Consider the following 25,526-nt stretch of genomic DNA (forward strand, 5'->3'; position numbering starts at 1 on the left):
TTTGTTTGATCTCTGATATCCCGTATTTTTAAAGGAAAAATTTTTTATGAATCAGGTGTTGTCTTTCCTTCAGCTAATTAGCCAGCCAAAGTGAATGAAATGAGAAGATTCTGGTCTGAATTAATTGCGTGTTTGCATTTGACTTTTGGGCGACCGTAGAAAGATGCTATAATAATATTTCTATTTGATAAGGGTCTGAAACGAAAGTGCCGACAATAGAATCTGTTGATGAAAACAGTGAATATTTCATGAAGTTTGGGGGTTTTGTAATCCTGCACGCAATCAACGGTTCGAACTGAATGACCTAGCTTGAGATTTCATACAACACTATGTTTAACTTGTAAACATCAAACTGCTTCTTAGAGACAGAAGTCTAATTTGTTTACACTTTTTTTAATCAAGATTGTAACTGCGGTGACAAGATCCTATGTGAATCTTTAACGCGGGGCATTAATTGAAGACTTGTGGCGATTGGTCTGTGGTCAAAAAAACAACTGAATTCTCTCTAGGAAAAAAATAAATTAAAAAAGCAAAATAGGCAACTGTGACTCACTTAAAATCGTCATTCAGCATTTAATTTAATTCGAAAAACTGACAAAACTTCGCGTGTGTGACTTTGGAGTTACATCAGTTTACACGGTGGTAAAACAGGCTGAAGAGGTCGAGTCTTCGAAGGCAAAACAAACGTCCTTCAAGTGTCTTGAACAATGAAAGCTGGCACAAGAGATATTTTAATTCGCTTCACTTTAGTTTCGTTGTTTCTATTAATTGGCGCTGCAGTTTTTCAAGTCCTTGAAAGTACAACAGATCCACGCGAACTTGAACTGGCTGAAGACGCCGACAAAGCAACTCTGGAGAAAATGCGAACAAACTTAAGCGTGAATATGTCGAAGGAAGAATTTGACGATCTAGTGAACAAGCTTCATAAATTTCAAGAAGATCATCACCAAAGAGCGTCAAGCTATGAGTGGACGTTTTATGCTTCACTTTATTTCTCGTCGAGTGTTATAACCACAATCGGTAAGGTCTAATGGTTAAATTATCCGTTTTCAGTTACAAGGATAGCTCAACATCCATATAATTTCTGTGAAGTGCTATCGAAGGCTCCCATGTTTATCCACTACTCTGTAAAAACGTCCTGTCTACACGGTTATTTACAACTCGGAAGAAAGAAGAACAGACTGACCCATCCTCTTCACAACTGACTGCGGAGGCGTACCAGTTCGAAATCGCATAGCTCACTTTCAGAGCAAGTATTATTGATTTAAGACGCTGTGTTAGAAATTGTCACCTTATTCGTCTCGTAGTCTTCCTAAGTTTTTGCCTCCAAACTCGTAATCTTTTCAGGCTGCACGGATATAATATATATATATGTGTGTTGCCTTGATCATGTAAGTTTTCCATTCAGTTTATTGACGACTGGATTTTATTGGGAGAGATTTGGGGATGCTTGAAAGACAGTTACAGTCTTAAATTCATCGTCAAAACGTTCAAACATTGATATTTTAGCTATAAGCTACAATTTAAAAATGGTTCAACTTTAGGCTTCACTTCCCCTTTAATACATATGTTTTGTAACAGTAAATTGTTCAATCACTCATGCACTTTCATGATCGATCGGCCTCTCGACAGACAACCAGGAAGCAAATTGGTCCGTCAGCTTGAAAGTTGGTCCGTTGGTCAGCTAGCCAATCAGATCGTAAGCTAGTCAAAATCAAACATCTAGGAACCAGGGAGGGGGAAAGCCATGATCCCGGTTCATCGTCAGTCAGTTTGATACCTAACTAGTCACACCACTCAGTCAGCTAATACCCTGAAATGCCTATTTCTTTGATGCACTGACGCTCAATTCTCTGATTTCAGGCTATGGCCACATGGCTCCTGCCACATTTGGCGGCCGGTTATTTTGTGTTTTTTACGCGCTATTTGGTATACCTCTCTGTATGTTGGCGTTGAAATCAATAGGAGAGAGAATCAACGAATTGATCGAAAACGGTTTTATTTTGATCAGTTCAAAGTACCAGCTCCAACAAGACAAAGGCATTAAGATTAAGGTGCTATTTAGCACTGCTGCCCTGGTCCTAGTCCTTCTCATGCTCGGTGGACTGCTGTATTTGTCTGAAGGCTGGAGCTACTTTGACGGAGTTTACTACTGCTTTATAGGTATGGCTTACGTAAGTTATTATAGGAGAGACAATGAACTAATAGCAAGCGTATTTGGAACACAAAGGTACTTAGGAACATACCATGATAAGCTGATGATTAAAATGTCCATGATCTTCAGGCGGATGAATTCCTTAGCTCATCCAATCATCAATTCAGTTGTTCATTAATTCAGTCATTCAAAAGCTCACAATGTCCATATTATGAACGAATGAATTGTTGAAAGCAGAGAAATATTATCGTTCGTAAACCATTCAACTGATAAAAATGTTAAGGTTTATTCTTTGTAAATTTATAAACTAAATAAGTCATTAGATCATGTTTTCTTTTATCAGCTTTAAGCACTATTGGGTTTGGGGATATGGTACCTAGAAAAGGCCAGGAGCCTTCATCTGGGATCCAAACGCTGGAACTTGTCGTCCGGGGTTTCTACATTGTATTCGGCCTCGCCCTTGTGTCGAGTCTACTCTCTGCAGTTGTAGCGGCAGCTGAAGTATTGAACAGATGGAACGGCTTCAAAAGGACAAAAGGTGTGTATAAGGATTCACTAAAAATTTTTCAGCAAAGTTCAGGTGGAAACCGTTTTATTATGACTCGTTTTTTCTTTCCTCTTCTCTTAACCAGGTCTTTGCTGTCACAGAAGGACGGGTGCAAATATCACAGAGGAACTGGGTCCAGTATCTGATGGCTTGTACACAGTCTCTCGCAACTTGGATAATATTGTGTTTCCATCAGTCATTCCTTTCAGACGATTTGCTTCACATCAGTCTACACCGCTGATAAATGATCCACGCTGGCTTTACTGAGCTGAAAATCTTATCGATAGTAATCAACCAGGGCGTGACAGTAAGATCGTGTTTTTCTTTGTGTGATTTATTGGTGGAATTTCTAGATCTAAGAATGGCGAAGTAATTTCTTGACCCAAAGACGTAGATAGATGGTAAGAGCAAGCTACCTAGAGTTACGCATCACTTATTATTATGAACGGATTAGCCCTGTAAACTTTTATTTACAGATTGGCTTGACGAGGCGTTTAACTGTTAATATAAAAAATAGAGTTGGCAGACGCTACAGAAGCGGCACTCCGTAGTTTTATAGAATGGTTTCAAAAACCACGAACAAAACAAATCGCAATTTTCGTAGAAACTGTAGACAATAGCTTATCGGCTGCTTCATAATCTTACTAGGTTGACAGAACTCCTTTGGTAATGTGGCTTGTAACATGTATAGCGTGAAATTCAAGAGGAAATACCTAGCACGTGTATATTGTGGTGTTTTTCAGGGGTAAATTTTTCACGACAGTCAACTCTCACTCTTTGTAAATAAGCATTTTTCTCATTAGTTAAATTTTATTTCAAATAATCTTTCTCAAGCGACCAATGATCAAATTTATTAAAAGACCGCGCCCTTTGGGGTGCTCAGATATTTTTTTGTCTTCAGAAGCGACAGGTCAAAAACTGATCATATCAATTTATAGATTTACATTTTTGTCTTCAGTAACCATTTTCTTAGTTTAAAATTATCATGATCAAGTTGTCTGGAAAGAGGGGAAGGGCTTCGTAAAGACGTTTTTAAGACGCGAGCGGCGACTGAAGAAACAACCTCTCAAATTCCGGCTACCAACGTTAAAATGTCTTTGCATAAGTCTCTCGGAGACTGGTTGTTATTTACCGTCTGGAAGGGGCTGGTGAATTTTGGTTTGGTCATGACAAAATTTATCTGATTCCCCCCCCCCCCCCTCCGCCTATAAATATTCTTATGATCCCCATCTGATTGGCAGTCAATTTTAACCCCCCCCCCCCACCTTTATACTCTGTTGGCGACAACTGATCCCTTCTCCGTCCCCCTTGAACACCATGTGATCCCCAAATTCCCTCAGTCCCCACCCCCAAGGTGATTTTGAATGACTAGACACTATGCAGCAAAACTCTAAAAGGCAACACCACACAAGGTAACACAAAAGCCTTTACCAAAAGTATGTTTAATAATTTGTACTTATAATGTAGCCTATAACTTATTTACAGTTGATACAAAAAAATTTGTAGACTCAGAAGTAGGTACATCTCTCAATATTTTGAGATTAAAATAAAAATGTATGTTTAATTGAATGAGTTTTTTTTTCGTTCCATAATCCTATCTAGACTACTACAAAGGTTTAAATATTTCTATTCATACTGCAAGAGAAGCCCGCGCCGTGCTACAACCATCATTATTTCCCTTTCATTGAGTATATATGATCTGGCGAGATTCAAAGTAGTTAAAAATAATGATTGTATGATTTCATATATCTATGCAGTTTTAGACAGACGGCCTGCTCTGCCTATCGTTATACAAATACGCTGTTTGTCTTCGACTAGAGGCTTTCCTTTTGAGAATTAAAAAGGAAAGAAACTCTTCTTGCCTATTTTGTCTAGGATAATCCGCAATAAATTCAACTAGCTTTGCACAGGAAAGCTTGGAAAGGCCTCCAAAAAAACCAAAAGCTCATGAAAATAAATCACTCGAAACATAATAAAATATTCGTTTTCTGGGAGGGATGAATCGGCGAAGGAAGTCTTCATAGACCTGGAAGAAAAAAAAAGGTGACACAACTTCAGAAAGGCATATCGTTACGTTAAGACTAACATTGAAAATTCATAGTATGGAAAAATCTAAAATCCTCCCCTCAGAAGGCAGGAGGGATATTTCTCTATCCAACCACACAGTTATGGCTCTTTAAAAAAGAAAAGCAATTCCTCAAAACATTTGAACTAAATCACGAAATTAAAAAAAAAAAAGAGTTTTCGTCCATAATGTTTTCAAGTAATTGGATGTTTAACTTAACTCACATGTTCTGTTAAACAGCGGAAACTTGGCCCTCTTCTTCTGTGAAAATAAACGATACGAAAAAGATGTAAACCAGATCAAAACAAGATCAAAACAAGATCAAAACAAGATCAAAACAACTGTCTTATTTCAAGGAGGAAAATATTTTGAGAAGCACATTCTACATTCATTAGTCAACACAACATCAAGTTTCTTATTTCGGATAAAGGAACAACATCGTACGAATTCAAAAGCAAGACAATAACTTTGGCGCGTGTGTTTTTTTTTTTTTTATCCCAGATACTTTTAACCAAGTGATCTCAGCAAGTTTCGGCTTGATGGCAGAGTACGTTAAAAACAAGTAGTCGAGCTGTAGGGCGAGCCATCGGAATTGCAAAATCGGAGCTTTGCCGCAGTCTCGACTCTTTTTCACCCAGGGCTCACACATTTTTCTTCGCAGCAAGCTTTTGTATTTTGTTTGAAACAAATGAACATAACGCTTCCGATTGGCTCGCCTCTTCACGTTATGTCGTAACCCACACGGAATGTTGGGAGAACACGCAAAAGACATGAGCGTGTTTCAGTTTGCCACAAAATCCAAAATCTGTTTTTAACCAATAAGAGACGCCGTAGCATTTCAGTCATAAATAATACTCAGCACAAAAGCAATAACCTACCGTCATAATTTTCTACGTATTCTACTCTGTTGTACTGATCTGGATAGTGGTAGCTGACATACTGGTGATATGTAACTCCTGGAAAAGTAAAAAATAAAATTAAAAAACGGACCTTAGAGCGGATCGCGGACACGTTTTCATGATTGCCAAGCAAGTACGTCATTTGCCGCCATCGACGATTTTATAATCATTTAATTTTACTAATCTCAAATTTTCGGTCTTGATCTAAAACGTGATCACGTTGCTGGGAAAGCGCTCACTTTGCCAACTTCTCACAAAATGCACGCAGATAATAAGAAGAATTTGAATTACGATCTCAGAAACTCACCAGGATGATATGGATGTTCTTGTGAAGAAGTTGAGTGGGTTGGGCTGTAAGGAACACTATCGGTGGAAGGAGCTTGTACTAAAAAGATCAGAGAAATACAGATAAATATAAAAAAAAAGTCTCAAACTTTAACGAGGTTACGGTAATTAAGAGTCCTTGACTAAACTCGCCCTCCGATCTCCTCCCACCACTCCTGTTGGGAGAATGAACAGCAGAATATTTGTTACAAACAGTTAATTTTTTTTTACCTGTATACATGATCGGCCTGACTACCTCCACACCTGAAATGACGAAAAAACAAGGACAAGTTAAGTCAACAATCATACTTATTAACCGGTTATTAATAAGTTGCACTCAGCATTAAGCTGTTAGGGCTCAGGGTAAGCCTTCTCGATCAGTTACGAGCTTTTCCGCCTCCCTTCGGCCAAAGTCCCTCAGGACTACCAATTACTCAGGACTTTTGTTTGATGCTTAATGGAAAATGGACCATTTCTTGATACGCTCTCTGGGAAATCTAACGAAATGCTGGTAAATAGGGGGGGGGGGGGGAGGGGGAGGTTTCCTAGTAGGTTCATGGCACAGTAACTGTGATAATCGGTTAGTAAGCGTGAAGGACTTCACCTAACGACAGAATTATTGTCTGACCTGGTGGATGGCGGTATTGTGGTCTCTGATGATCATCATTGATATGCAGTCTTCTGAGTTCCTGCATATGGACGGTATCTTCTGGTAAAGATGTTCTGTCTGCTTCAGGAAAGACATGCACTTCCTCTGACGGAAAAAAAAAATTGCGCATGAAATAAGAGATTTCATTTTCCTTCAAAAAATACTGTTCAAAGAAGAAAGAGAGAACGAAAAAGAAAGGAAAGCGAAATAACAGTTATTGCGACTCATTTCATACCGTGGCAATCACGCAGAATTCAAACTCGTTTTCTTTCTCTTTTTCAGGAACAGAAATTTCCGAGTAAAATAGTTTTGAAAAAAAAAAAATTTCTTTGTCGCACAAAGCGAATCTTCGCTACTATTGGTCCTCCTTTCAAACTAAATACGGGAAGAACTTCCCGAAACCGCTGTTTATAACGTTGCCACGCTTCACCTTATTCTTTTCATTTATTGCTGAAATAGTTTACCTTCACTGATTTGCTTTGGAGACTGCACATCCGGTAACGATGATGTACTCGCTGTAGAGGACACCGAGATTCTGTCACCCGCTATGTCTTTTCTTAGAGCTAATGGCGAAGGAACTGAGTACAGAAAGAAAAACTCCATTAAACAAAGTCAGCACAAGTTATTTAATAATTGGACGGTTCAACACATTCTTATGTCTTAATCAATTTTCTGCTCATAGCTCTGACTACAAACGTGTTGGTGCACTTCAATTGGGACCGGGTCACAGGATACCCGAACTTACCGCTTTTGACAGTAGTGTAATCGTTATAAAATATTGTTAAAGAGATAAAGAATCACAAATTAAAAGGTTTCTTTGATGACAAGAATCAATGTGAAAGGAATTTATTACGAAGTGAGGCCTACCATTATAACGTAAAAAAATATTCAGGCTTCTTTAGAGATGTTACAGACTCGTGTCTAGGGTCCTATAGGTTCTCAACCTCTGGCAAGGGGGGGGGGGGGAAGGGAAAGGAGGGAAGAGATCGGTAGACAGCAGGCACCAAAAACAGTTTCTTTGCTCACCCGTCAACTCACTTGGTTTTCCAGCTTTACGATCTTTCTTGTTCGCGCCTGGAGAGGACGTGGGCGAGTTCTTCTTTCGTGTCTGTACGCTGGGAGGAGCTGCTGGACATGAGGAAAGAAAACGATTGAAAAAATTAAAATCTGCAAACACAAGGGTCCAAAAACAATGAGTTTGGAAGGAGAGACTGGGGCGATGGAGTGACAAAGTTAACTTACCGGATCCTTGTGGAGGTTCGCAGACATTTGACATTTCTCGTAACTTTTCTTCATCTTGTATGACAGTTAGGTTCGACAAGTATTGCTTTACCCTGCGTGACATCATGGACTGCGTGACAAAACAAAATGCAAAACAGAGTAAGATAGAGCAAGATCCAAGACTAACGTGGAGAATCAAATTTTCAAATGTCAACTGAAATAAAGTTAAGGCGTCTGTTTAAGAGAAATCATCTTGAAATCAGTTGTTCTTACCTCCTCGTACATCTTTTTGGGATTTTGGTCACGCAACGATCTCCGACTCCATGTAGAGCTACCTGTTACCATGCCGACCACCGTTGACGTCATTTTCTGTTGCCCAGGTCCTCCTTGACTGTTCAGTTCGTCTTCGAACATCGTGTCAGGGTCCTGGAATAAGAAGAAATGCGTTAAAATAATGTTTCTATGAAATGCACGCACAAATCAGCGTCATACTCACGTAGGGAATGGAGTTGAATTTTGAAATCTGGCGAACTTCTCTTGCAATGAGTCGAAGCTTTTCAAAATTAACCTGCAAATATATTCAAACAAAATTGTGAGCAAAAATTTATCTTCCGCAAGTGAAATCAAGGAAGGAATGGGGTGTAAAGCAAATCCATATTGCGCCGCACTCTTATAAAAATAGGTGAGTTTCTAAAATCTACAACTTTTTATCTTTTACAATTAACGCAGCGTAGGCAGCTTCTTCAAGCAAAATAACAAAGGAAAACAATATTGCCTGGAAAATAGTCTAGGATCGGTGAAAAACATTCCTCTCAAAATTAGGTTCAAAAGTACAAAAAACCAAGTTATTTGTGAAATACAAATGGATATTCACTTACAAGTCCGTCCACGATACTGTCATTCCCTAGATGAATGAACGTCAGATCCTTCGTTATGACAGGAAAGAACGGAATCTAAAAGAAGAACAAAAAAATGACTTCAATCAAACTAACTTTCATTCAGTCTTCCCAATAAGAATCTTGAAATTCAACATGTTATCGGAAGAGTGTTCTTTTTAAGCATGATATCTGTCCATACACTTCGCCAACAAAATAGAATTGTCACGAATTCATTCGCGTTTTATCGCACTTGTCTCCTTTTACTTTTGCTCTTTACAATAATCTTTTTTAACAATGGCTGATGAGATGACTTTGATTTCAGTTTTACAAAGCTCGATCGAGATGCGGCCTATCACAAGAATTAGCCTAAGAGAAGTCAAAAGAAAGTGTTTTGGATAAAGATTCGAACTTAAAAAAGTTCAATTTTTCATAACTCGTAATGGTGGACTGCACGTACCAAGGGAGGCTCTCCGTGTTCTCCATTTAGTAAATTTCTGTATTTAGACATGTTTCTTGACGGATCCATCAGACTCTGAAGATCCTGAAACAGACAACCAAAAAAAGAACTCACGTTTAAATTATCCTTTATAATATCGTCACACGACTCATTTAACGTGGGTCTGCAAAACAGTTCATCCATAATTGATAGTAGAAAAGAGAGGGTAAGTTTCTGAAGACTCTATGGTGGTGCGTCAGTGGGCTTGTTACGAGAAAATTTGGTTTTATCAACTGACTTGATAAACGTAAATTGGCCTTCGTAAAGAGTTTCTGAAGCTGAAGTTTCGAATAATTAAGGGATAGCGCTCAAAACGTCAGCTTTAGGAACTCTTTACGGTGACCAATTTACTTCATCAACTCAGTTGATAAAACCAAATTTGCAAGACTGATAATAACCCGGAAAAGCACTGTAAGAGTAAAGTGTCTCATACACCTCACATCACAGTGACTCAACTGTGACTCGAATCCAGACTTCGACCGGGCAGTCCAGCGCTGAACAGTTCTAACACTAACGCACACACTGCCACAGGCTTGGCACTCCTAAAAACACATTAAACCTGATAAACATCTCTTTAAGCACAGCTCACCTCGAATGCCTTGCTATGCTTTGTGGGTAACTTGTCCCACGTATTCTTCAAACGTTGTACCGTTGAGTGGCCAAGCCCGCTGAAACAGAGAACAGCGGGCGTAAGTTAGAGGGAATGACTTCAACAAAGGGGTGGCTATTTGGTTTATTTAAAGAGTTAAACAAACAAATGCGGCAATGACATGGTATTATATGGGTATTAGTAAAAAAAGCGAAAACTAGGAGCGAACAGACGTCGGCAAAAACATCTGAGCATCGACAAGCGCAGAAAAATATACTACGTGAACTGGAAGGCGAGAAAACATGTAACCATCGACAAACCTGACATAATAAGAGGGAAATTCTCATAAAACTGGAGGGCGAGGCAGTCGAGGAGCTAATTTAAGGTCTCTTTTAAGGCCAAATAAAGCGCCGGAAAAAAAGAAAAGAAACGAGAAAAAGGAAAAGAAAAACTACAATGCCAGTAACTTAGATAAACCAAATAAGGGTTTTATCTTTCATACATTAACTCACCTCACAATAGCAAATAATGAATTGTAGTTTTTGCATTCTTTACAATATCCTGTGAAGAACACAAGAGCATATTAAGCCAAAAATATTTCAACGCTTTGGAATAAAAAACTTTCGAATATCAAAGTCAAATACTCAACATGCTATTATCTAGGTCTGACTTACTTGCAATTTTGATAAAAGCTTTGATTAACTTCATTCTCTTTACTAAGTTTGCTTCACTGCATATTTCGGTCACAACCCAAAACATCTCGTTATTTACAATCTGCGAAAATGAAAGAATGCAAACATAGCGTAAGTAAACTTCAAAATGCGCAGCCTTGCGAATAATCAACGGCTGAATTTTACTCTTGTTAAATGATTAGGTTCACTTTACCTCAGAAAATTTTCGTAAGTTTTCTGTGAGTTTCGGACCAAAGTTCCACAGCTTGTAGATGTACTCGCGAGGATCAATACTTCTAAAAACTTCAAAATCCTGTAAAAGGAAGATCGTTCGAGGAATTATGAGAAATTGAGGATTATCTCTACAGCTGCAAAGTGGGTACAGTTAGACCTTTGTTTTGATGTGATCAACAGGATCCTCCTATTCGTCTCAAAAAATTGGAATAAATGGGACGATTCCGACGATCTATGAACTAAAAATGCCTGACTAAAGCGCGTGTTTTGTGTGACAAAAATGTGTGTTACTAACAAGACCTGGAGAAAAATTTAATCCTCTCTTTCCTACGAAAGAAGAGAACGATGTTAACTTGATGGCTTGAAAAAAAGAAAAAAAAGGTTGAGGTACTCTCAGAATCGTTCAGATTTGGAAATCATGCAATCTTTCCTTACGCAAACAATTCAAGCAATGATTTAAAATTGCGCAAAACTCCCCCTACCTGGAGTGTTAGTTCTTTGGCCACCTCTTTCGGTTTAAGTTGCAACAAACTACACTGAGACTCCTTGGCCAGCTCCTGAATTTAGATTCGAGAGAACGTTAATCAGAAATGGTGGCTACTTCAATTTGTCCACAGGATTAATTTCCATGCTACCAATAATGCGTCTTAACCCAGACCCTCTACATTTTCTCAAGACCTACCCATTGCTAATCCTCTTATGGCCTCAAAATCTTAACCATCCTGTTTCTTAAAAGTTAATTTATTTCCAAAGTTTTTCTTGCAACTTATTTATCACGGGATAATATCCCCAATTTCGTAACTTCTTGTTAAAAGGTTAAATAATTCAAAGGCTCATTCGCGTGGGCTCATTCGCTTTTCAACTCTCGTGCAGCTGTAGTTCACCATGATTCACGAAGATAAATTCTTCATTCAAGTAAATTAAGTACTTCCGAATTGACTTCTTGTTACGCTAATGCGCTTCAAGAACGCGCGTCATGCTAACAACCCATTAGATGTTCGCCTAACATGATCCAGTCTATCGTGTTTTCAAGTGCAATTCACGTGCAATATTTTGCTTCATTCCATTGGTTCAAATTGTTGCCATCGTTTGCTCTGATTGGTCAGTTTGATTGTCATGGTAAAAAGAAACAAAAGAGCCCCACTGACCTGAGCAGCCTCGTCAGGGAGAAGTTGGCTTGAGACGCTGTTGTTCTTCAAATAGTACCTGGGAATAAAGAACGAAAAGGTGATCACTCTCTTAATTCTTGTAAATAACGACACGATAACGCAAATTTATGGAAGTTAATGATGAGAATCTTAAAATTAAGATTGGGAAAAAGTAAGAAACTACAGAGGGTTGAAAAGTCGTGGGACGAAGGAAAAATTTTAAGTCCCCTTGAGGAATCGAGCCCCAAACCTTTGGATTCCGCGCCCCAATACCCTGCCACTGAGCAATAGAGAACTCCACAGTAAGCATTGATATGTGACACGCGTCTCCTCTACTGCTAAGTCGAAATCATCGTGTCAGTTAACAGAACAATTTATTCGTCTTGTTACGAGCGTGGGTAAGGAGAGTTTACTCACCTTCCGTTCAAGTGGATTCTATCGGGAAGATTCGTCAGCATGTCGGGAAGTCTCCGCTGTTTCACGAACCCTCCGTCCTCGACTGTTACTTCACACAGCGCGTATTCTCTGGAGAACGTTGAATATAAAGCAGGTTTAAAATCAAACTTTGGATTGATGTAAAAACAACTTCTCCTTTATCAGAATCCTGAAGATTTTACCCTAAGACTTGCAAGGATATTGTTCGCCACTGAACATTCCGCGATGTGTTAATCCTAAAAAATATCACGGAAATTGCAACTTTTGCTTCGTATCACATTTTCAAACACGATGCAGGATTATCCCGGTAGATAAATAGAGAAACTGAAGATTACAAGGAGTTTTGATCGGTTCAAGAAGATCCGTTACTGAATGACTGCAGAATGTGCGGACCAATACAATTTTCCACTGAAGTCTGGACGAGCTTTACTCAGTTCCATATTTTTATTTTTACCTTGGAGAGCCCTGAATTCCAAACGCTTCAACGGCTCGGTTAACAACCTCTCGTGCCATAGTTTCCTACAAAACAAGACACAAAATAGTCGGCAAAAACATCTGAAATATGGTGTGTCACCGGATCTAAAGTGGCAGCAATATCTACTCCATCTACCTTTCGTCTTACTCGAGGAAAAAAGCTTACACATGCCAGCATTGTCTCTGATTGTTCGCAAAATTGATCGGACAGGTTGAGTCTGGTTGCAGACACATGTGCTTACGACAGCTATAGGGTTTGCGCTTCTAAGCGCTCTGTTCACAGAGCAACCAAGCAGCGCGTTTTTATCGCAAAAACTAGTCGGTAAACTCTCGCGTGATGCGAAGTGTTTGGTTTCACCTCTTCCACGCGGAAGGAAGAAATACGCTAATCCCTCACTATTCATTTACAAAATACAGCCGCCATGAAAGAAAAAAGCGGCTTACAACACTAAGAAATCTCATTACATTGCAATACATCTTTACACAGTTTTGATAATCTACGCTTGATGCGAAAAATTTGTTTTATCTCTGTCTGATCGATGTTTGTATAAAACACTCCATACAGAAATGACAATCTATTCGATTTTCCTTGAACATACTCTAATCTCAAGGGGCCGACGTTTTAGTTGTGTGAGACAAACATTTTTAACACCATAACGTGATTATTAGGGGCTCGGTCACTTTCATCCAAAAAAACCCATCAAAGTATCCCGCATCTTGTTAGCAGTTTGGAGTAAACATGTGCGCATTCTTTTGGAACAAATTGCGATGCTTTTGGAGGCGAAGTTGAATGACAAAAAACTTTATTGAGTAACAGATGATTGGTTTGATGTAAGAGAATTAAGTATGGAATAATCAGTTGGATGCTTTTCGAGACGTTTATGAATACAAGAATTTTTATAAAACGGTTCAATGCTGATGTTGGTTTTGAAATTGTAACGGTGTTTAACCAAGCTCAGTACAATTGCAATGACAAGAAAAATGGGCCAGAGGAACTCTTAGCTATCACTTAACAACATCGACAACAAAATAAAACGAGAAAAGGGACAACAGCAACAAAAAAAGAACAGAAATATCAACAAATGAACTAAGCAAAAATATCACTACGAAAATATAAAACAATTGATTAAATGAACACCGGATATTGGCCAATATCTTAAATAAACTCTCATTAAATTTGTTCTCGATAGCGTCTGATTCTCCAAATTCACACAACAAAAAAAGTAAGAAAATCGATGTGGAGAATTCTTATACTCATATTCAGCCGCCCCCTGCCTTCTCCCCTAGAGAGTTTTTTTAATTGGACTAGAGGTGGTAATTTTTGAGTCGTTTTATTTCACGGAACCTTTTTTTCTGCGGGTACTAAATTTTGCAGATCGAGGGCATTCTGCAAAATCCGCCAAAATTTGGACAAAAATTGTCGTGCTCTGGGGCAGGAATCAGTGCAAGGTCAAACGGATGAAATTTATCGCAGATGAATTGCCGAGTGATATTTTCCATAATAAGAATCTCGATGAGATTGTACCCATCTCGACCCTACACACACAATTTTCAGAACCAAAATCTCTGCTAATTAAAATGTAAATACCGACTAAATTTCTCTTGAAGAGTGGACTCCTCAACATAAACTTGCTATTAAAAATACCTTTACTGCTAGAGAGATGTTAAGGCACTAAAAGCTACAATCAACACTAATTATTATCACTTTTCCCGGCATTGTGGCGCATTTTGCGGGCTAGAATGAAGGTTTTAGCGGGCGCCCACGTGCGCGCGTCATAGTTCATAGTATCTTTGTGATTTTAAGACCTACGGTTACCACACACACTGACCTTGTACACCATAAAATATCTACACGTCTGATCCGCTTTGAAAACTTTAATAACCCTGTCGGGCATTTCAAGCGATTGATCACTGGTGTTTATGCACTCTGTGGACCCAAATCCTCTCGGTAGGCTGGCCGGGGACTTTTTCACCCCGTGCTTGGCCATCACGTGTAGATCGTTTGTGCCCTCGTGATCCACGCTGAGAAGGTCCCTTTCACTCTTGGAGATGAGCCTTGAGGAAAAAACAACATGGCGGCTGTTATATTGAGATTCTTTCTTAGTTGCATTGAGCTCTTTTCACAGGCGATTATTGCCAAGTAGATTCTAAATTTTTTAAGTCAAGGCAAGCCTTAGAGTGCTAAGGTGCCAAAAAAGAGGCCAAATAGTGTCTTTAGAAGAAGGAATTTTCAAACACCTTATACAAGGATAAGTATACGTTTAGTGGAAAACATGTTACCACTAGTTACCGGTGAGTTTTTTGAAACAGATAACTCAAATCTGTTCGTCGTTCGTTTTAAAAGGAGCTAAAATTTGCCGAGAGAAGGTCGAAATTCAACATTTGATTCGACAAAAAGTTTGCGCCAAAGGAATTTTTGTGCGGAAACAATATAATCCGACTACAGCCCGCTTAAACCAAACTGACATTCTCTTGTTACCACGCTAATCTCATTAATTCTTATGTTTGTGATCCGATGTCATCCCTCACTGACAAGCGACGAAATCAGGTCGGGATTAAGTGCTGCAAAATCGAACAAGTCTGAATATTAATTCTTGTACAAAAAGCCTATCAACGCGAATGGTGGTCTCAATATCAACAGCCCTGTTTCCCAAAGCTTTAAATACAATTTGGTGTTTGAGTAATTACATATTTTCTTTCCTCGTTGACAAAGCAAAGGTTGTTATCGCAGAAACTGATCGTATTGCCAAGTCGTTTCGATATCAACAACAATAATATAAGAATATTATTTAAAAATACACACAAGATATCCCTCTTAATCAAAAAGTTAAGTAATATAGCAATAATAACAAGATATAATAAGACATAGATTCGTTACTTATTCAAGTTCTCAGTAGAGGAAAAATAGATACAAAGCGGAATTCTCGGAAAATTTCCAAGAGTTTTGTGAAAATTCTTGTCTTAAATCAGCGTAATCAGCGTTGTCAAGTACCTTGATTGTTAACCAATTTAATCTTACCCTGCGCGAGAATCTGTCAAGAGTATGTTGAACTTTGACTCAAGGCACACGAAAGTTTAAAAATGTGATCATTAATAATATACCTCCATGTTCATTGTTGACGTCTATTTTAAGGAATCCAAAAAGTGGATTTTATAGAAGTCCAACTGAATTCAACGGAGTAGAGATTTAATCCCAGTCCTAATGGATAGTGTCCTTTAAGTATAATATGACCAAATAAGACTTCAAAAGCCCTTGATTGCATATTGTCCCGGAAAGCGAAATTTTTACATTCAGTCCGAAAGAAAACGTCAAAAGTTATAAATATTCTTTTGAAGGAAGTCGAGGCACTTTAAATTCTTGAAAATTACTTCAACTTCCTTTAAGAGGTTTTCAGAATATGTATTCGTGAGAAGTTGCAACCCTTCCTCGAAAATTCTGACTGGAATGTTCGACATCATCACTTCTGAGTGTCTATTTCCGCTGACAAAAATACAATTTAACAATTCAGTGCGACCACGAAAGTAAAGTATCGTTACTCAGAAGAATGATTCCGATTTTCATAGCGTTACTGTTTTCCATTAACTGAAAATAAACAAGGAAAGGGAAGAAAAATCGACCTACAAGACAAAACAAAAAGGTTGCAATATTGTTTCACAGGCCACCTCTCTTAGTTACAAGACAACATACACTATGTCTAATTCGCGAAATGGCCTAATTCTCAAGACAACCTCTGTCCCATGGACGTTTTGTACTTACTTAGTGTTCTTGGATAGCGTTCCAAATGCACTGAGTCGATTTAAAGCTTTCTTCACCTTCAGGGTCGTTGAAGTCGGATGAATATGCTAGAGAAAAGAAATTGCACAAAATCAATAAAGATCCCCAAGGGATTCTTTCGTCATCAACACATTCCCAATACAAAAGCCCGCAAACAGCCAGCGGTCCCTTGAGCGCTATTTGGAATGCGTAGGTGCTGGGCCCAACACAGCGGCTAAACGTCTGCGCACGTGCGAACCTAGTAACGACTAGCTGGTGTGCTTTCAGGCTGTCAGAAATAAATTGTGTTTTAAAAGCGTACAACCTTTTCAAAAGAAAATGGTAAATAGCAGGAAACCCGTTATTGAATAAGCTTTGTGTTCGAAAAGTCTGGAGTTTTCCAGGCCTTTCCCCTACTTTCGTTTTCTTGTATAGTTAGAAATGAACGTTTCAAATTTCTTTCGTTTACTTTACAAGACAGCAATTATTTCTTATGTTCTCTTTTGAAATTTTGCGCGGAAAATTGGCGCGTGGGCGGCCAGAATTGATCCCCACACCCATGCTTTGAGTTTGACCGCTAAGTTGCCAGACCCAGACGAGCGGAAGTTTAGTGCTCACATCATCACCTCACCTAAGCGAGAAAAATATTCCTGTCGACGGAAAAGTGTTTGATGTTATAAGAAGAAAGAGAGAGAAAAAAAAACACCCACCCCAGTGATCCATTTAATACGTCAAGGAGCACACCTTTGTTCAGTCAGGCAGCCAACATATAGACGTGCCTGAGAGGTACCCTTGAGATTTTTCTGATAAAAAGCCAAGTGCTTTCATTCTTCAGACAATACGAGTTTATTTAGAACCCAAAAGTCCTCCGAGAGGTGAAGCGAGTATTGTCTCACGAAAGGAAGTTCTACTAAGACACAAAACAAACACCTCAGGAAGGATGGTGTGATTTTGTGATACGAAAACCTCTTCACTTCAACGAAAATATCGATGGAGAGAGAGACGGTTTAAAGGAGAAAGCATTCCCAAAAATTATAAATACGTGAAAACATGAAGCATAGCCTCAAATGACATTACACAAATATCTCAATGAAAATCAATACGCGCGTAGCTACAAATATCCAGCATGCATGACTAAACGCTGAACATAGCATTGCTTTGATCTTCAACTGGAACAATTACAGCTCACAAAGGCGGAGTTGTAATTAAGGAAAAGCACCAGGCTAGAAAATAAATGGAATTTTTTTTTTTCCGGAAAACGTTCCGACTTTCCCAAATAAAAGTCGTACAAACGAAGTATAGTTGAGTCATAGCGGCTGAGATAAAGCGCACACTCTGATTGGTCAAAAAGCCTACCGTGCGCCAGTATAGACATTGAACAACATTAGTGCTCACGTTCAACTGGTTCGTCGGCGTACCAGTCACCGTAATCTTATATTCCAACCGGGCATGCGGTTTGTTTCACCAGTTAACGGCAGACAACATTTACTTTTTCGTAAACATAACTGACAAAGCAGGTCTACTTTTTTCTCGAAAAGACCACGAAGCATAACTCGAAACCGGAGAAGACAAAAAAAAAAGCACCATAGTTTTGCAACAACACCAACGAAGAGAAAAAATAAATAAGAAAAACAAAGACGATATTTTCATCCCGGCGTTAGAAAAGCGCCAACTATATATAGATTGTAGAAGGTGTTTACCATCGCGTTACGACTTACAACAAGCTGATTAGCAAAAAAAGCAAAATATCAATAAGCTTTACATTTTCATCGAAAAATTGGCTCTGGAAACCGAAAGTGACTAGTGCAGGATATAAATTAGGTTTTATTTTGTTTTTGACAATGATTACCACATCAATGGGAAGACACTTGATTTTTTTGTCGTTCAAAACAATTGAATGCTTACTCATCCCTAAACTGTACAAAGCTACCGACAAAGTTTAAGGCTCAAAAAGCGCGCATCCACTCGTGCAACTAGCCTACCAACCTCAGGCGTTCTTTATATTGCGACAATTTCATGGCAATCACCCCATTGGGTACGACCTCTAAGGCTAGACTTAAATGTCAAACGCCTGTCCCTTTTAGAAAAAGAAAACTTCTTGAGGTGATCAGAAATTACAAGACAACTGAAACCATACAATTAGTTCGTTGGAGGAGCTTTCCTTTAAGTATCTCAATGATCAGCAGGAAATGCAGGTGATATGTTGTTATCAAAAAAGAGAACTATGAACTAAGTTCTACCATCAAGTTACGCAACTCACTGCAGTGAACGATATTGCTGACAAATGTTTCAACACAAGAGGTCACAAAAATATATGGAAAAAAAAAAGACCGAATGGCTTAAATACATAAAACGAGTCTCCATATCAATATAACCACTTGTGTTGAAATTTGCCATCAAAATCCATTGATTCATTAGTTCACGCATAATTGAAAGCCTTCAAAACAACTTTCTCTCGATCGTGTTTTTATTAAAACATCAAAACTCCGCGAAAGAAAGCAAATATAAAATAAATATGCGAAATATTGTGACCAAAACAATTTTGGTGCACTTTGACTCCACGCAAAACAAGAAAGTCAAAGGCAAAGGTAGTCTCCTTGAAAGAATTAACCCCTAGCATGACATATTGATTCCCACAGTCCACACAACTAAACAATCCTGAAAAATCAAAGTAAATAATTTTCCATGACATTTTTGTGGTTTTTGACATAATGTCAATCTTTCAGCTGGAAAAACCAAGCCTACGGAGGTAAAATATCTCTCTAATGACGCTACACACACCATGTACCGCGACCACAAGATTTTGACGTCATATATGCATGCTTGTTCCGTTACCCTTTCGACCTTTCGATATATTTGCATAAAATAACGTAAATGGAACGTTAAAGAATTTGGAGCATTACTTCCACATAAACTGTTGATTAATCATACCTGATATGGTTTTTGAGAACTAAAATCCTTCGAAAAAATGTTAATTACTGTTCCACTGGAGTATCACTATTGTAGAGAGCTGAACCATCGTCACATATTTGAGAGACACTCTTGAGACATTTTTTAGACGTAAGAATCTGCTATTTCGTAACCATTTCGTCGGGCACTTAGTTAGTCTTAACTTTGCCTTAATCTTAAAGAAAAATGTTTCTGGAACCTATGGCCTTTTTAGTTGTCCCGACAAAAATTGACCATTGGCCAGATTCGATAAACAGTACCAGAGACACTGGCCTTGAATATCTTTACGTGGGGTCAGCGTGAGAAACTCGCTAAACAAGTAATTTGTAAATCCCACAAACTGTTAGACCTCCGTAGGCTGAGGCATCCGGTGATACCAGATCTCGAAAGCCTAACAAACAACGTGAAACAATTGCTTACAGGTTATTATAATTGGTAACAGATAAAATGAGAGAAAAGGCTCGGTCATAATTTTGCCGCTCCGTTTCCTTTCCCAGATCACGTTTGTTGTGTTATTTCGTTTATGACAATCTAAATTTAGAAGTTTACTGAATAACTTTGAAACTACTATCATTAAATTTTCGGTCATTAGAAGGTCGCTCCGGTGGGGTGGGAATACTGACGACGGTAACCCATGTGAAACGTGTAAAATCTGTAGTGTCTGCATTCTTCACTAACCCAAAATAGTCTGAAGCATTTGATTGTGGTTTTCTTTCTTCTTTTACGGTAAATGAAGCGAATCTAAACACTTTTCCATCGTGTGCGATACAAATTCAATATTCGCCGACAAGAAGATTTCTCGCCATGAGTAAAAACACGCACGCTTGTTTTGTAGCGTAAATAAAAGAGGACCAGACCCAGAGCATTGAAAGTATTGACGTTATATTTCTAATCTACTGCATGAAAAATCGTTTAAGAATATAATCTAAATAAGACAAAAATAACACTCACCTGGATTGGCTTTTTGGAAGGATCTGTACAAGAAGACGACACAAATTCAAATCAATCGTAACATAACACTAAGCAGGCAAAATTTGCCTTTCGTGGACGAAGTAACATCTTGAAAAAGATCATTCTAAATTCCCATCCCAACATTTATAACGCTTGCTCAGGCACATCAGCAATATTGAAAACTATAATCTTTGCAAATTACATTTTAATAGCAGCTGATTTTTTAGTTTACGTAAGGGAGACTCTTAAGTATCTTTCAATAATTCAATCTGAAAAGATATAACTCTAAATAAATGTCGTTTAGATAAGAAAAAGCGCGCGCCTCTGCCGCAGTTCACAGTGCGCCATATCAAAATATGCTTTGCTACAAAAAAAAACACGTAATGTCTGCTTAACATCCGTTTTTCTTCAACATTGTGTCATAAGTTTTAAAGTGCTTCACGAAAATTTCCGTGAAAAGATTGAAGTAATGGAACTTTTTATAAGTAAAAGTCCGATTAAATTATTATACCTGACGATATTTCAGGAACGGAGAGGCGAGACTGCAACGTACGTTGCCTTTCGCTACAATCGGACGAACTTCGCTGTACTGTGTCCTAGATAGAGATGAACAAACCAGTGATGTAAATGTATCGCCAGTGATTCCCAAATTAATCAATCTGTTCAATAGTATTGTTTCAAAATTAGCTACCTCTAGAGACATGGTCCTTATTCTCGCCTAGCGACCAAATCGTAGGACTAGGCGAAATTGTGAACTGCCCAATTCACTCTCAAAGGAAATTGGATATTGCTCACGCGGTCCAACATGGCTGTTAAAATCGCACACCTATATCGCGGAATTTGGACCTCAAAGCGAAGATGTGGTTGAGTAATCGTGTTCAATCGATCGTCTCAGTCTTGCTTTTTTTTTTACACAGCATGTGAAATTTTGTGCTCCAAACGGCAAACGGAAAAGACGCGTTTTGAGTCAACAAAATTCAGGAAACAAATTAAATTCACACGTCACGCTTTTTGAACAACTGATACATACACACATGTAGCACATACCTTCGATTGCGTGATTTTCAAGTTCTCTTTTCTATGCGGGGTCGTTTCCATGTCTTTAAAAGCTGTGGGAAAAACAAGTCACGAGCGGGGGTTTAAATTTTCGGGTGAAAACATGGCGTTTCCATGTTTCCTCAACACGCACAACAAGTGAACTCTTCTTGTGGCGTTTTACTCCCATGGCGGTAAAAGTTTTCTTTGCGAAGAAAGAATTCTATTGAATCAATTTCGTTTAAACGTGTTTAAACATGAATAAGTGAACTATGATTAAAAGACACAAGGATTTGCTAGATTTATCCAAGCGTGGCCAACATATTCTGGAAAATTCACCTGCGTTTTAAATAAAAGAAGAACGCAAAATTTTATTTCACACCTAAAACTGTTGGCGTAGTTCAGGATAATTAAACGTAAAGAAAGTTTGTTTGGTGATGTGATTTTTGACCAACAAAACGCCGCTCGAAATTTCAATTATCCTTTAGAAAGGACGTGACATCAAAGCCGAAATAATTTTGTAGGTAATCTATTCAACCGCGTTAAACAAAAGAGAAATTAAGGCCATCAGTACCGGAAGAAAAAGAACCCTCGCTTCACAATTGACAGTCATTAATGAAATCTCCGCATTGTAAACGGCTATTGAATGTACCGCTTCTTTGACCCGGCTTTTAACATTGAAAACTTTGCAAAAACATTAGTTTGCCCACCACAGCACGTTTGGTTTCCGTTTCGATTCTGATTGGCCGATCCTATTCTAAAGAAAATTTCAAATGGTATCTTATTGTTAAGAATATCTTTTTCCAATTAAGAATTTTCTGATACAAATGTGCAATGAACCCCAATGAAATAGCTCGGGAGAAAAATAATTTAGGGACGTAAAATGCTGCTTCATATTGCATAGGTGAATGCTGAACGGGATGCGATTTAAATTTTCCACCATGTAAATAAAAATTTCGTCTTGTACTGTTTAATTACAAATAGACCGACTCAAACCTGAATTGAGATCACCATTTTTTTAATACTCCTAAGATACTCTCAATAAAAAACAAACTTTGTGCCTACAGGGTTGTTAAGAAAAACTCCCGTAAGTCCATCAAAAATTATTCTCCCGCCCTTGCAATACCACAAAGTTCTGAACTTTGGCAAATTCTAATGGCCTACTTTGTAGCGAACGTGATAACAAAGCTGGGAAGCGTAGACTCGTGCTTTCAGATTTGCTAAGATGGTTAATCTACCCTTACCAAACTTCGCTCCCTTCAGAACCTTCGACACCTATTTCATTAACGATCGCCATTCCTTTTTGTTCCAAACCCGAAAAGGACGAAATTCGTAGGGTAAGCTTGGGTCAAGTTTCATTTGTGGAAACACGAAAAAACATGAAACTATACGACAAAGGGTTGACATTGTAAGACTACTCTGCACAGAAGTAATAACTTTGCGAAAAACAGGAATGTGAAAAATCTTTGCTAGATTAAATCTTCAGTCATAAGTTCAAAAAGTCTTAGGCGCAAAATCATTTTGATGAAACTTTCGATCAAGAAAATTTCCAAACACAAACACAAATGTAAATTTTAAACAAACCTGGCATGTTCCGCTTGACTAACATTGACACATGGATCGCGCAGGACAGACGGTCCCTTGCCTAAACATCACGTGTATAAAGAAATAATTATACATACATGAGCAAATAAAAACATTAACAAATAAATAAGAATTGGACATTTAATTAAATTTAACTTTCGTTAAATTTCGTTTACCTCTGTGGCTGTAATGTTTTCGAAGTTTGTGCCATTGACTTCAAGTAGCTGAAAGGATGAGAAAAAAAAAACCAAAAATTATCGGAAAAAGCACATTGAAAATTCGACTTCTGCCTTTCAAAAATTGCTTCCTAAGGATAAAATATAATAAATGAAAACAAGGGATTTTATAGTGGAAATTCCAGGGCGAATTGGAATTTAGAATTTGGTTTTTGTGGAGGGACGAAAACCGGCGGGCCCGGAGGAAAATCCTCAGAGCAAGGACGAGAACCAACTATAAAACTCAACCTAAATGTAACACCAGGTTTGGGAATGATGAGTAACCACAATGATCATAACATCTGTGATAAAACGAAACAGCAAAATACCTGGTCCCCTCTTCTGAGACCTGCTTCTAACGCTTTACAATCTTCTTCAACCTGAGAAAAAAAGTGAACATGTCAATTTTAACATCAGTATTGAATAGGCTCAAGTACAGACAGGCCTACGCGTGAAAGAAATGATACCTGTGTATCAGGCTGGTAAAAGGAGCCTGCCACGAACGCCAGGTAAATATCTTACTCGCTGCATACGCGTAAAGCGTTTACCGGTGCCGAACGCGGGAAAATAGCCACAAGTCCTATTTTATTATTATTAGGCCCACGATTTGTCATGGGACTCATAACATTTCCATTGAATCAAACTCTTTGACTGAGGCTTAGTAAGCAAACGCAAAACTAAAATAAACGACTACAGCTACTGTACCTTAGATACAAATATTCCAAAACCAGATTCTTTTCCGCCCGCAATGGTAAAACCTAAAGGCTTGTCCTTGGACGGGCGATCCTAGCAAAGATAAAGGAAAGAAAAAAAAAGGTCATCACATGCTAAAACATTTCTCGGGAAAGACAAAAAAATCGAATGAAAACTGTAACTGTAATTATTGATCTTAAGGAGTGATCAAAAGCCCAATTTATAATGTCAATATCATTCTGTAATTATACAACTGATTACAAAGATCAGATGACCATGAAGCAGGAGTTCGATTTGTTACGCACGAGTATGTACACAGTCGTACGATTTTGCTAATCACTCGTATGGTTACAGAATTAGTTGGACTCTACTCAGTCCTGTTGAGGTACCATAGGTAGGCAGAAAAGTATCTCACCATTGTAATCCGACGAGATTTTGCTTTAGCCGCGCAAGCAATGTTCAACAGTCCAAGCTGACCACTCATTTGCTGTTTGAGCAAAAATAGAAAAGACAGAAAAATTAAATCACATCAAAACTTTCAGGGGTTAATATGATATTTCAATTCCACTAAAGAGAAAAAAAAGGAAAACGCCAAAAAAAAAAAATCCCTGTGGTTACCTGAATCTCGAGACCTTTTTCAAAGGTCTCCAGATATCCTTCCATAACAGTATCACTTTCAAAATCTCCGTAATGGTTATTAACCCACAACAACATGGCGCGCGTTACCTGAAATGAAACAAACCAAGTCTCAACCAATCAAATTAAATTGACACCAAAAACGATTTTAAAACATGGCCAGTGACTTCTACGTGTGGTAAGACTGAGCCAGTCTCCAAAACAAGCCAGAAAACAACGGCATACACAACTGCAGGAACAAATATCTTTATCAGATGCTCTTAAGAGAAAAGCTACCAATGCGAGATCACAAGTGGCTTTCATATGATTATGACCCAGATTGGATGCAACAGAGGCGCCTGATTTATATCAATAAAATGACGCAGGACAGAATTCTGGATAACAGGTTCATCACAGTCCTTTTCCAATGGCTTCATTCTAAAAACTAAACAAACAATAATTTTTGCACCCGCAATCAGTTTGCATTATTTTTTTAACAGTCTGCCGGCAAACCATGTGACTGGAATCGTCAACTTAGATGAAAACCGTAAAAGAATCTGTACCGATGTGTCTGTAAAGCAGGAAATTTCTTTGCGTCGTTGTGTGTTTGTTTAAAGGTAGAGCAAAAGATCCTACCTTGTCTCGAAAACGTTTTTCAAGGAACCAGTTTAGTAAACGACCGCAGATCTCTGAGGGGCGATCAATAAAGGTTCTGTAGGTCAGCAAAAGATCTTCTACGTAAGTTGGATCGATCGCTGAGTGGTCCTCTACCACGTGACTAATAAGCTTCTGGGCGGTTGCCTGGCAACGACAACAACAATGACATTTCGACTGAGTCTCGTAAAACTAAAATCAAAGTAATCTTAACAGCCAGAGGAGACCCCATTGTTACATATCTGTAACTCAGCATCTCCCTTATGTTAAAAACGCGACTGCTAAGAAATA

At 38.4% G+C, this 25,526-nt stretch overlaps 2 protein-coding genes across 26 annotated transcripts in view; one reads left to right on the top strand and one right to left on the bottom strand.

Moving 5' to 3' along the window:
- The first annotated feature begins 256 nt into the window (after positions 1 to 256).
- On the top strand, positions 257 to 4,271 carry LOC113666462 (potassium channel subfamily K member 3). Its single transcript, XM_027182253.2, has 4 exons — positions 257 to 1,020; positions 1,864 to 2,163; positions 2,499 to 2,693; positions 2,788 to 4,271. The coding sequence occupies exons 1-4, from the start codon at positions 708 to 710 to the stop codon at positions 2,967 to 2,969; spliced, it is 990 nt and encodes a 329-aa protein (XP_027038054.2). The 5' UTR covers positions 257 to 707; the 3' UTR covers positions 2,970 to 4,271.
- The window catches only part of LOC113666422 (rap guanine nucleotide exchange factor 6), a 33,337-nt gene continuing 11,939 nt past the window's right edge, over positions 4,129 to 25,526 (bottom strand). For 4 of the 25 annotated variants that reach the window (XM_027182205.2, XM_089200012.1, XM_089200014.1 and 1 more), the window contains exons 15-47: positions 25,218 to 25,382; positions 24,585 to 24,692; positions 24,382 to 24,453; positions 23,979 to 24,059; positions 23,603 to 23,653; positions 23,235 to 23,282; positions 23,059 to 23,119; positions 21,487 to 21,548; positions 20,951 to 21,035; positions 20,440 to 20,462; positions 16,543 to 16,628; positions 14,615 to 14,840; positions 12,766 to 12,830; positions 12,294 to 12,401; positions 11,877 to 11,934; positions 11,211 to 11,285; positions 10,709 to 10,807; positions 10,498 to 10,597; positions 10,336 to 10,384; positions 9,824 to 9,902; positions 9,196 to 9,279; positions 8,739 to 8,813; positions 8,357 to 8,428; positions 8,134 to 8,286; positions 7,882 to 7,990; positions 7,666 to 7,767; positions 7,104 to 7,217; positions 6,619 to 6,744; positions 6,222 to 6,254; positions 5,974 to 6,051; positions 5,646 to 5,723; positions 4,987 to 5,028; positions 4,588 to 4,728 (exon numbers count right to left, since the gene is read on the bottom strand). In XM_027182205.2, the coding sequence (XP_027038006.2) occupies positions 5,000 to 5,028; positions 5,646 to 5,723; positions 5,974 to 6,051; positions 6,222 to 6,254; positions 6,619 to 6,744; positions 7,104 to 7,217; positions 7,666 to 7,767; positions 7,882 to 7,990; positions 8,134 to 8,286; positions 8,357 to 8,428; positions 8,739 to 8,813; positions 9,196 to 9,279; positions 9,824 to 9,902; positions 10,336 to 10,384; positions 10,498 to 10,597; positions 10,709 to 10,807; positions 11,211 to 11,285; positions 11,877 to 11,934; positions 12,294 to 12,401; positions 12,766 to 12,830; positions 14,615 to 14,840; positions 16,543 to 16,628; positions 20,440 to 20,462; positions 20,951 to 21,035; positions 21,487 to 21,548; positions 23,059 to 23,119; positions 23,235 to 23,282; positions 23,603 to 23,653; positions 23,979 to 24,059; positions 24,382 to 24,453; positions 24,585 to 24,692; positions 25,218 to 25,382 (2,754 nt within the window). In that variant the 3' untranslated portion in view covers positions 4,588 to 4,728; positions 4,987 to 4,999. Of the gene's footprint in view, positions 4,729 to 4,986; positions 5,029 to 5,645; positions 5,724 to 5,973; positions 6,052 to 6,221; positions 6,255 to 6,618; positions 6,745 to 7,103; positions 7,218 to 7,665; positions 7,768 to 7,881; positions 7,991 to 8,133; positions 8,287 to 8,356; positions 8,429 to 8,738; positions 8,814 to 9,195; positions 9,280 to 9,823; positions 9,903 to 10,335; positions 10,385 to 10,497; positions 10,598 to 10,708; positions 10,808 to 11,210; positions 11,286 to 11,876; positions 11,935 to 12,293; positions 12,402 to 12,765; positions 12,831 to 14,614; positions 14,841 to 16,542; positions 16,629 to 20,439; positions 20,463 to 20,950; positions 21,036 to 21,486; positions 21,549 to 23,058; positions 23,120 to 23,234; positions 23,283 to 23,602; positions 23,654 to 23,978; positions 24,060 to 24,381; positions 24,454 to 24,584; positions 24,693 to 25,217; positions 25,383 to 25,526 lie in introns of all 25 variants that reach the window. The other 21 variants (XM_027182204.2, XM_089200025.1, XM_089200026.1 and 18 more) reach the window with 13 other exon arrangements.

Source organism: Pocillopora damicornis, chromosome 3 (assembly GCF_964200805.1).
Source record: "Pocillopora damicornis chromosome 3, jaPocDami1.2, whole genome shotgun sequence".
NCBI lineage: Eukaryota > Metazoa > Cnidaria > Anthozoa > Scleractinia > Pocilloporidae > Pocillopora > Pocillopora damicornis.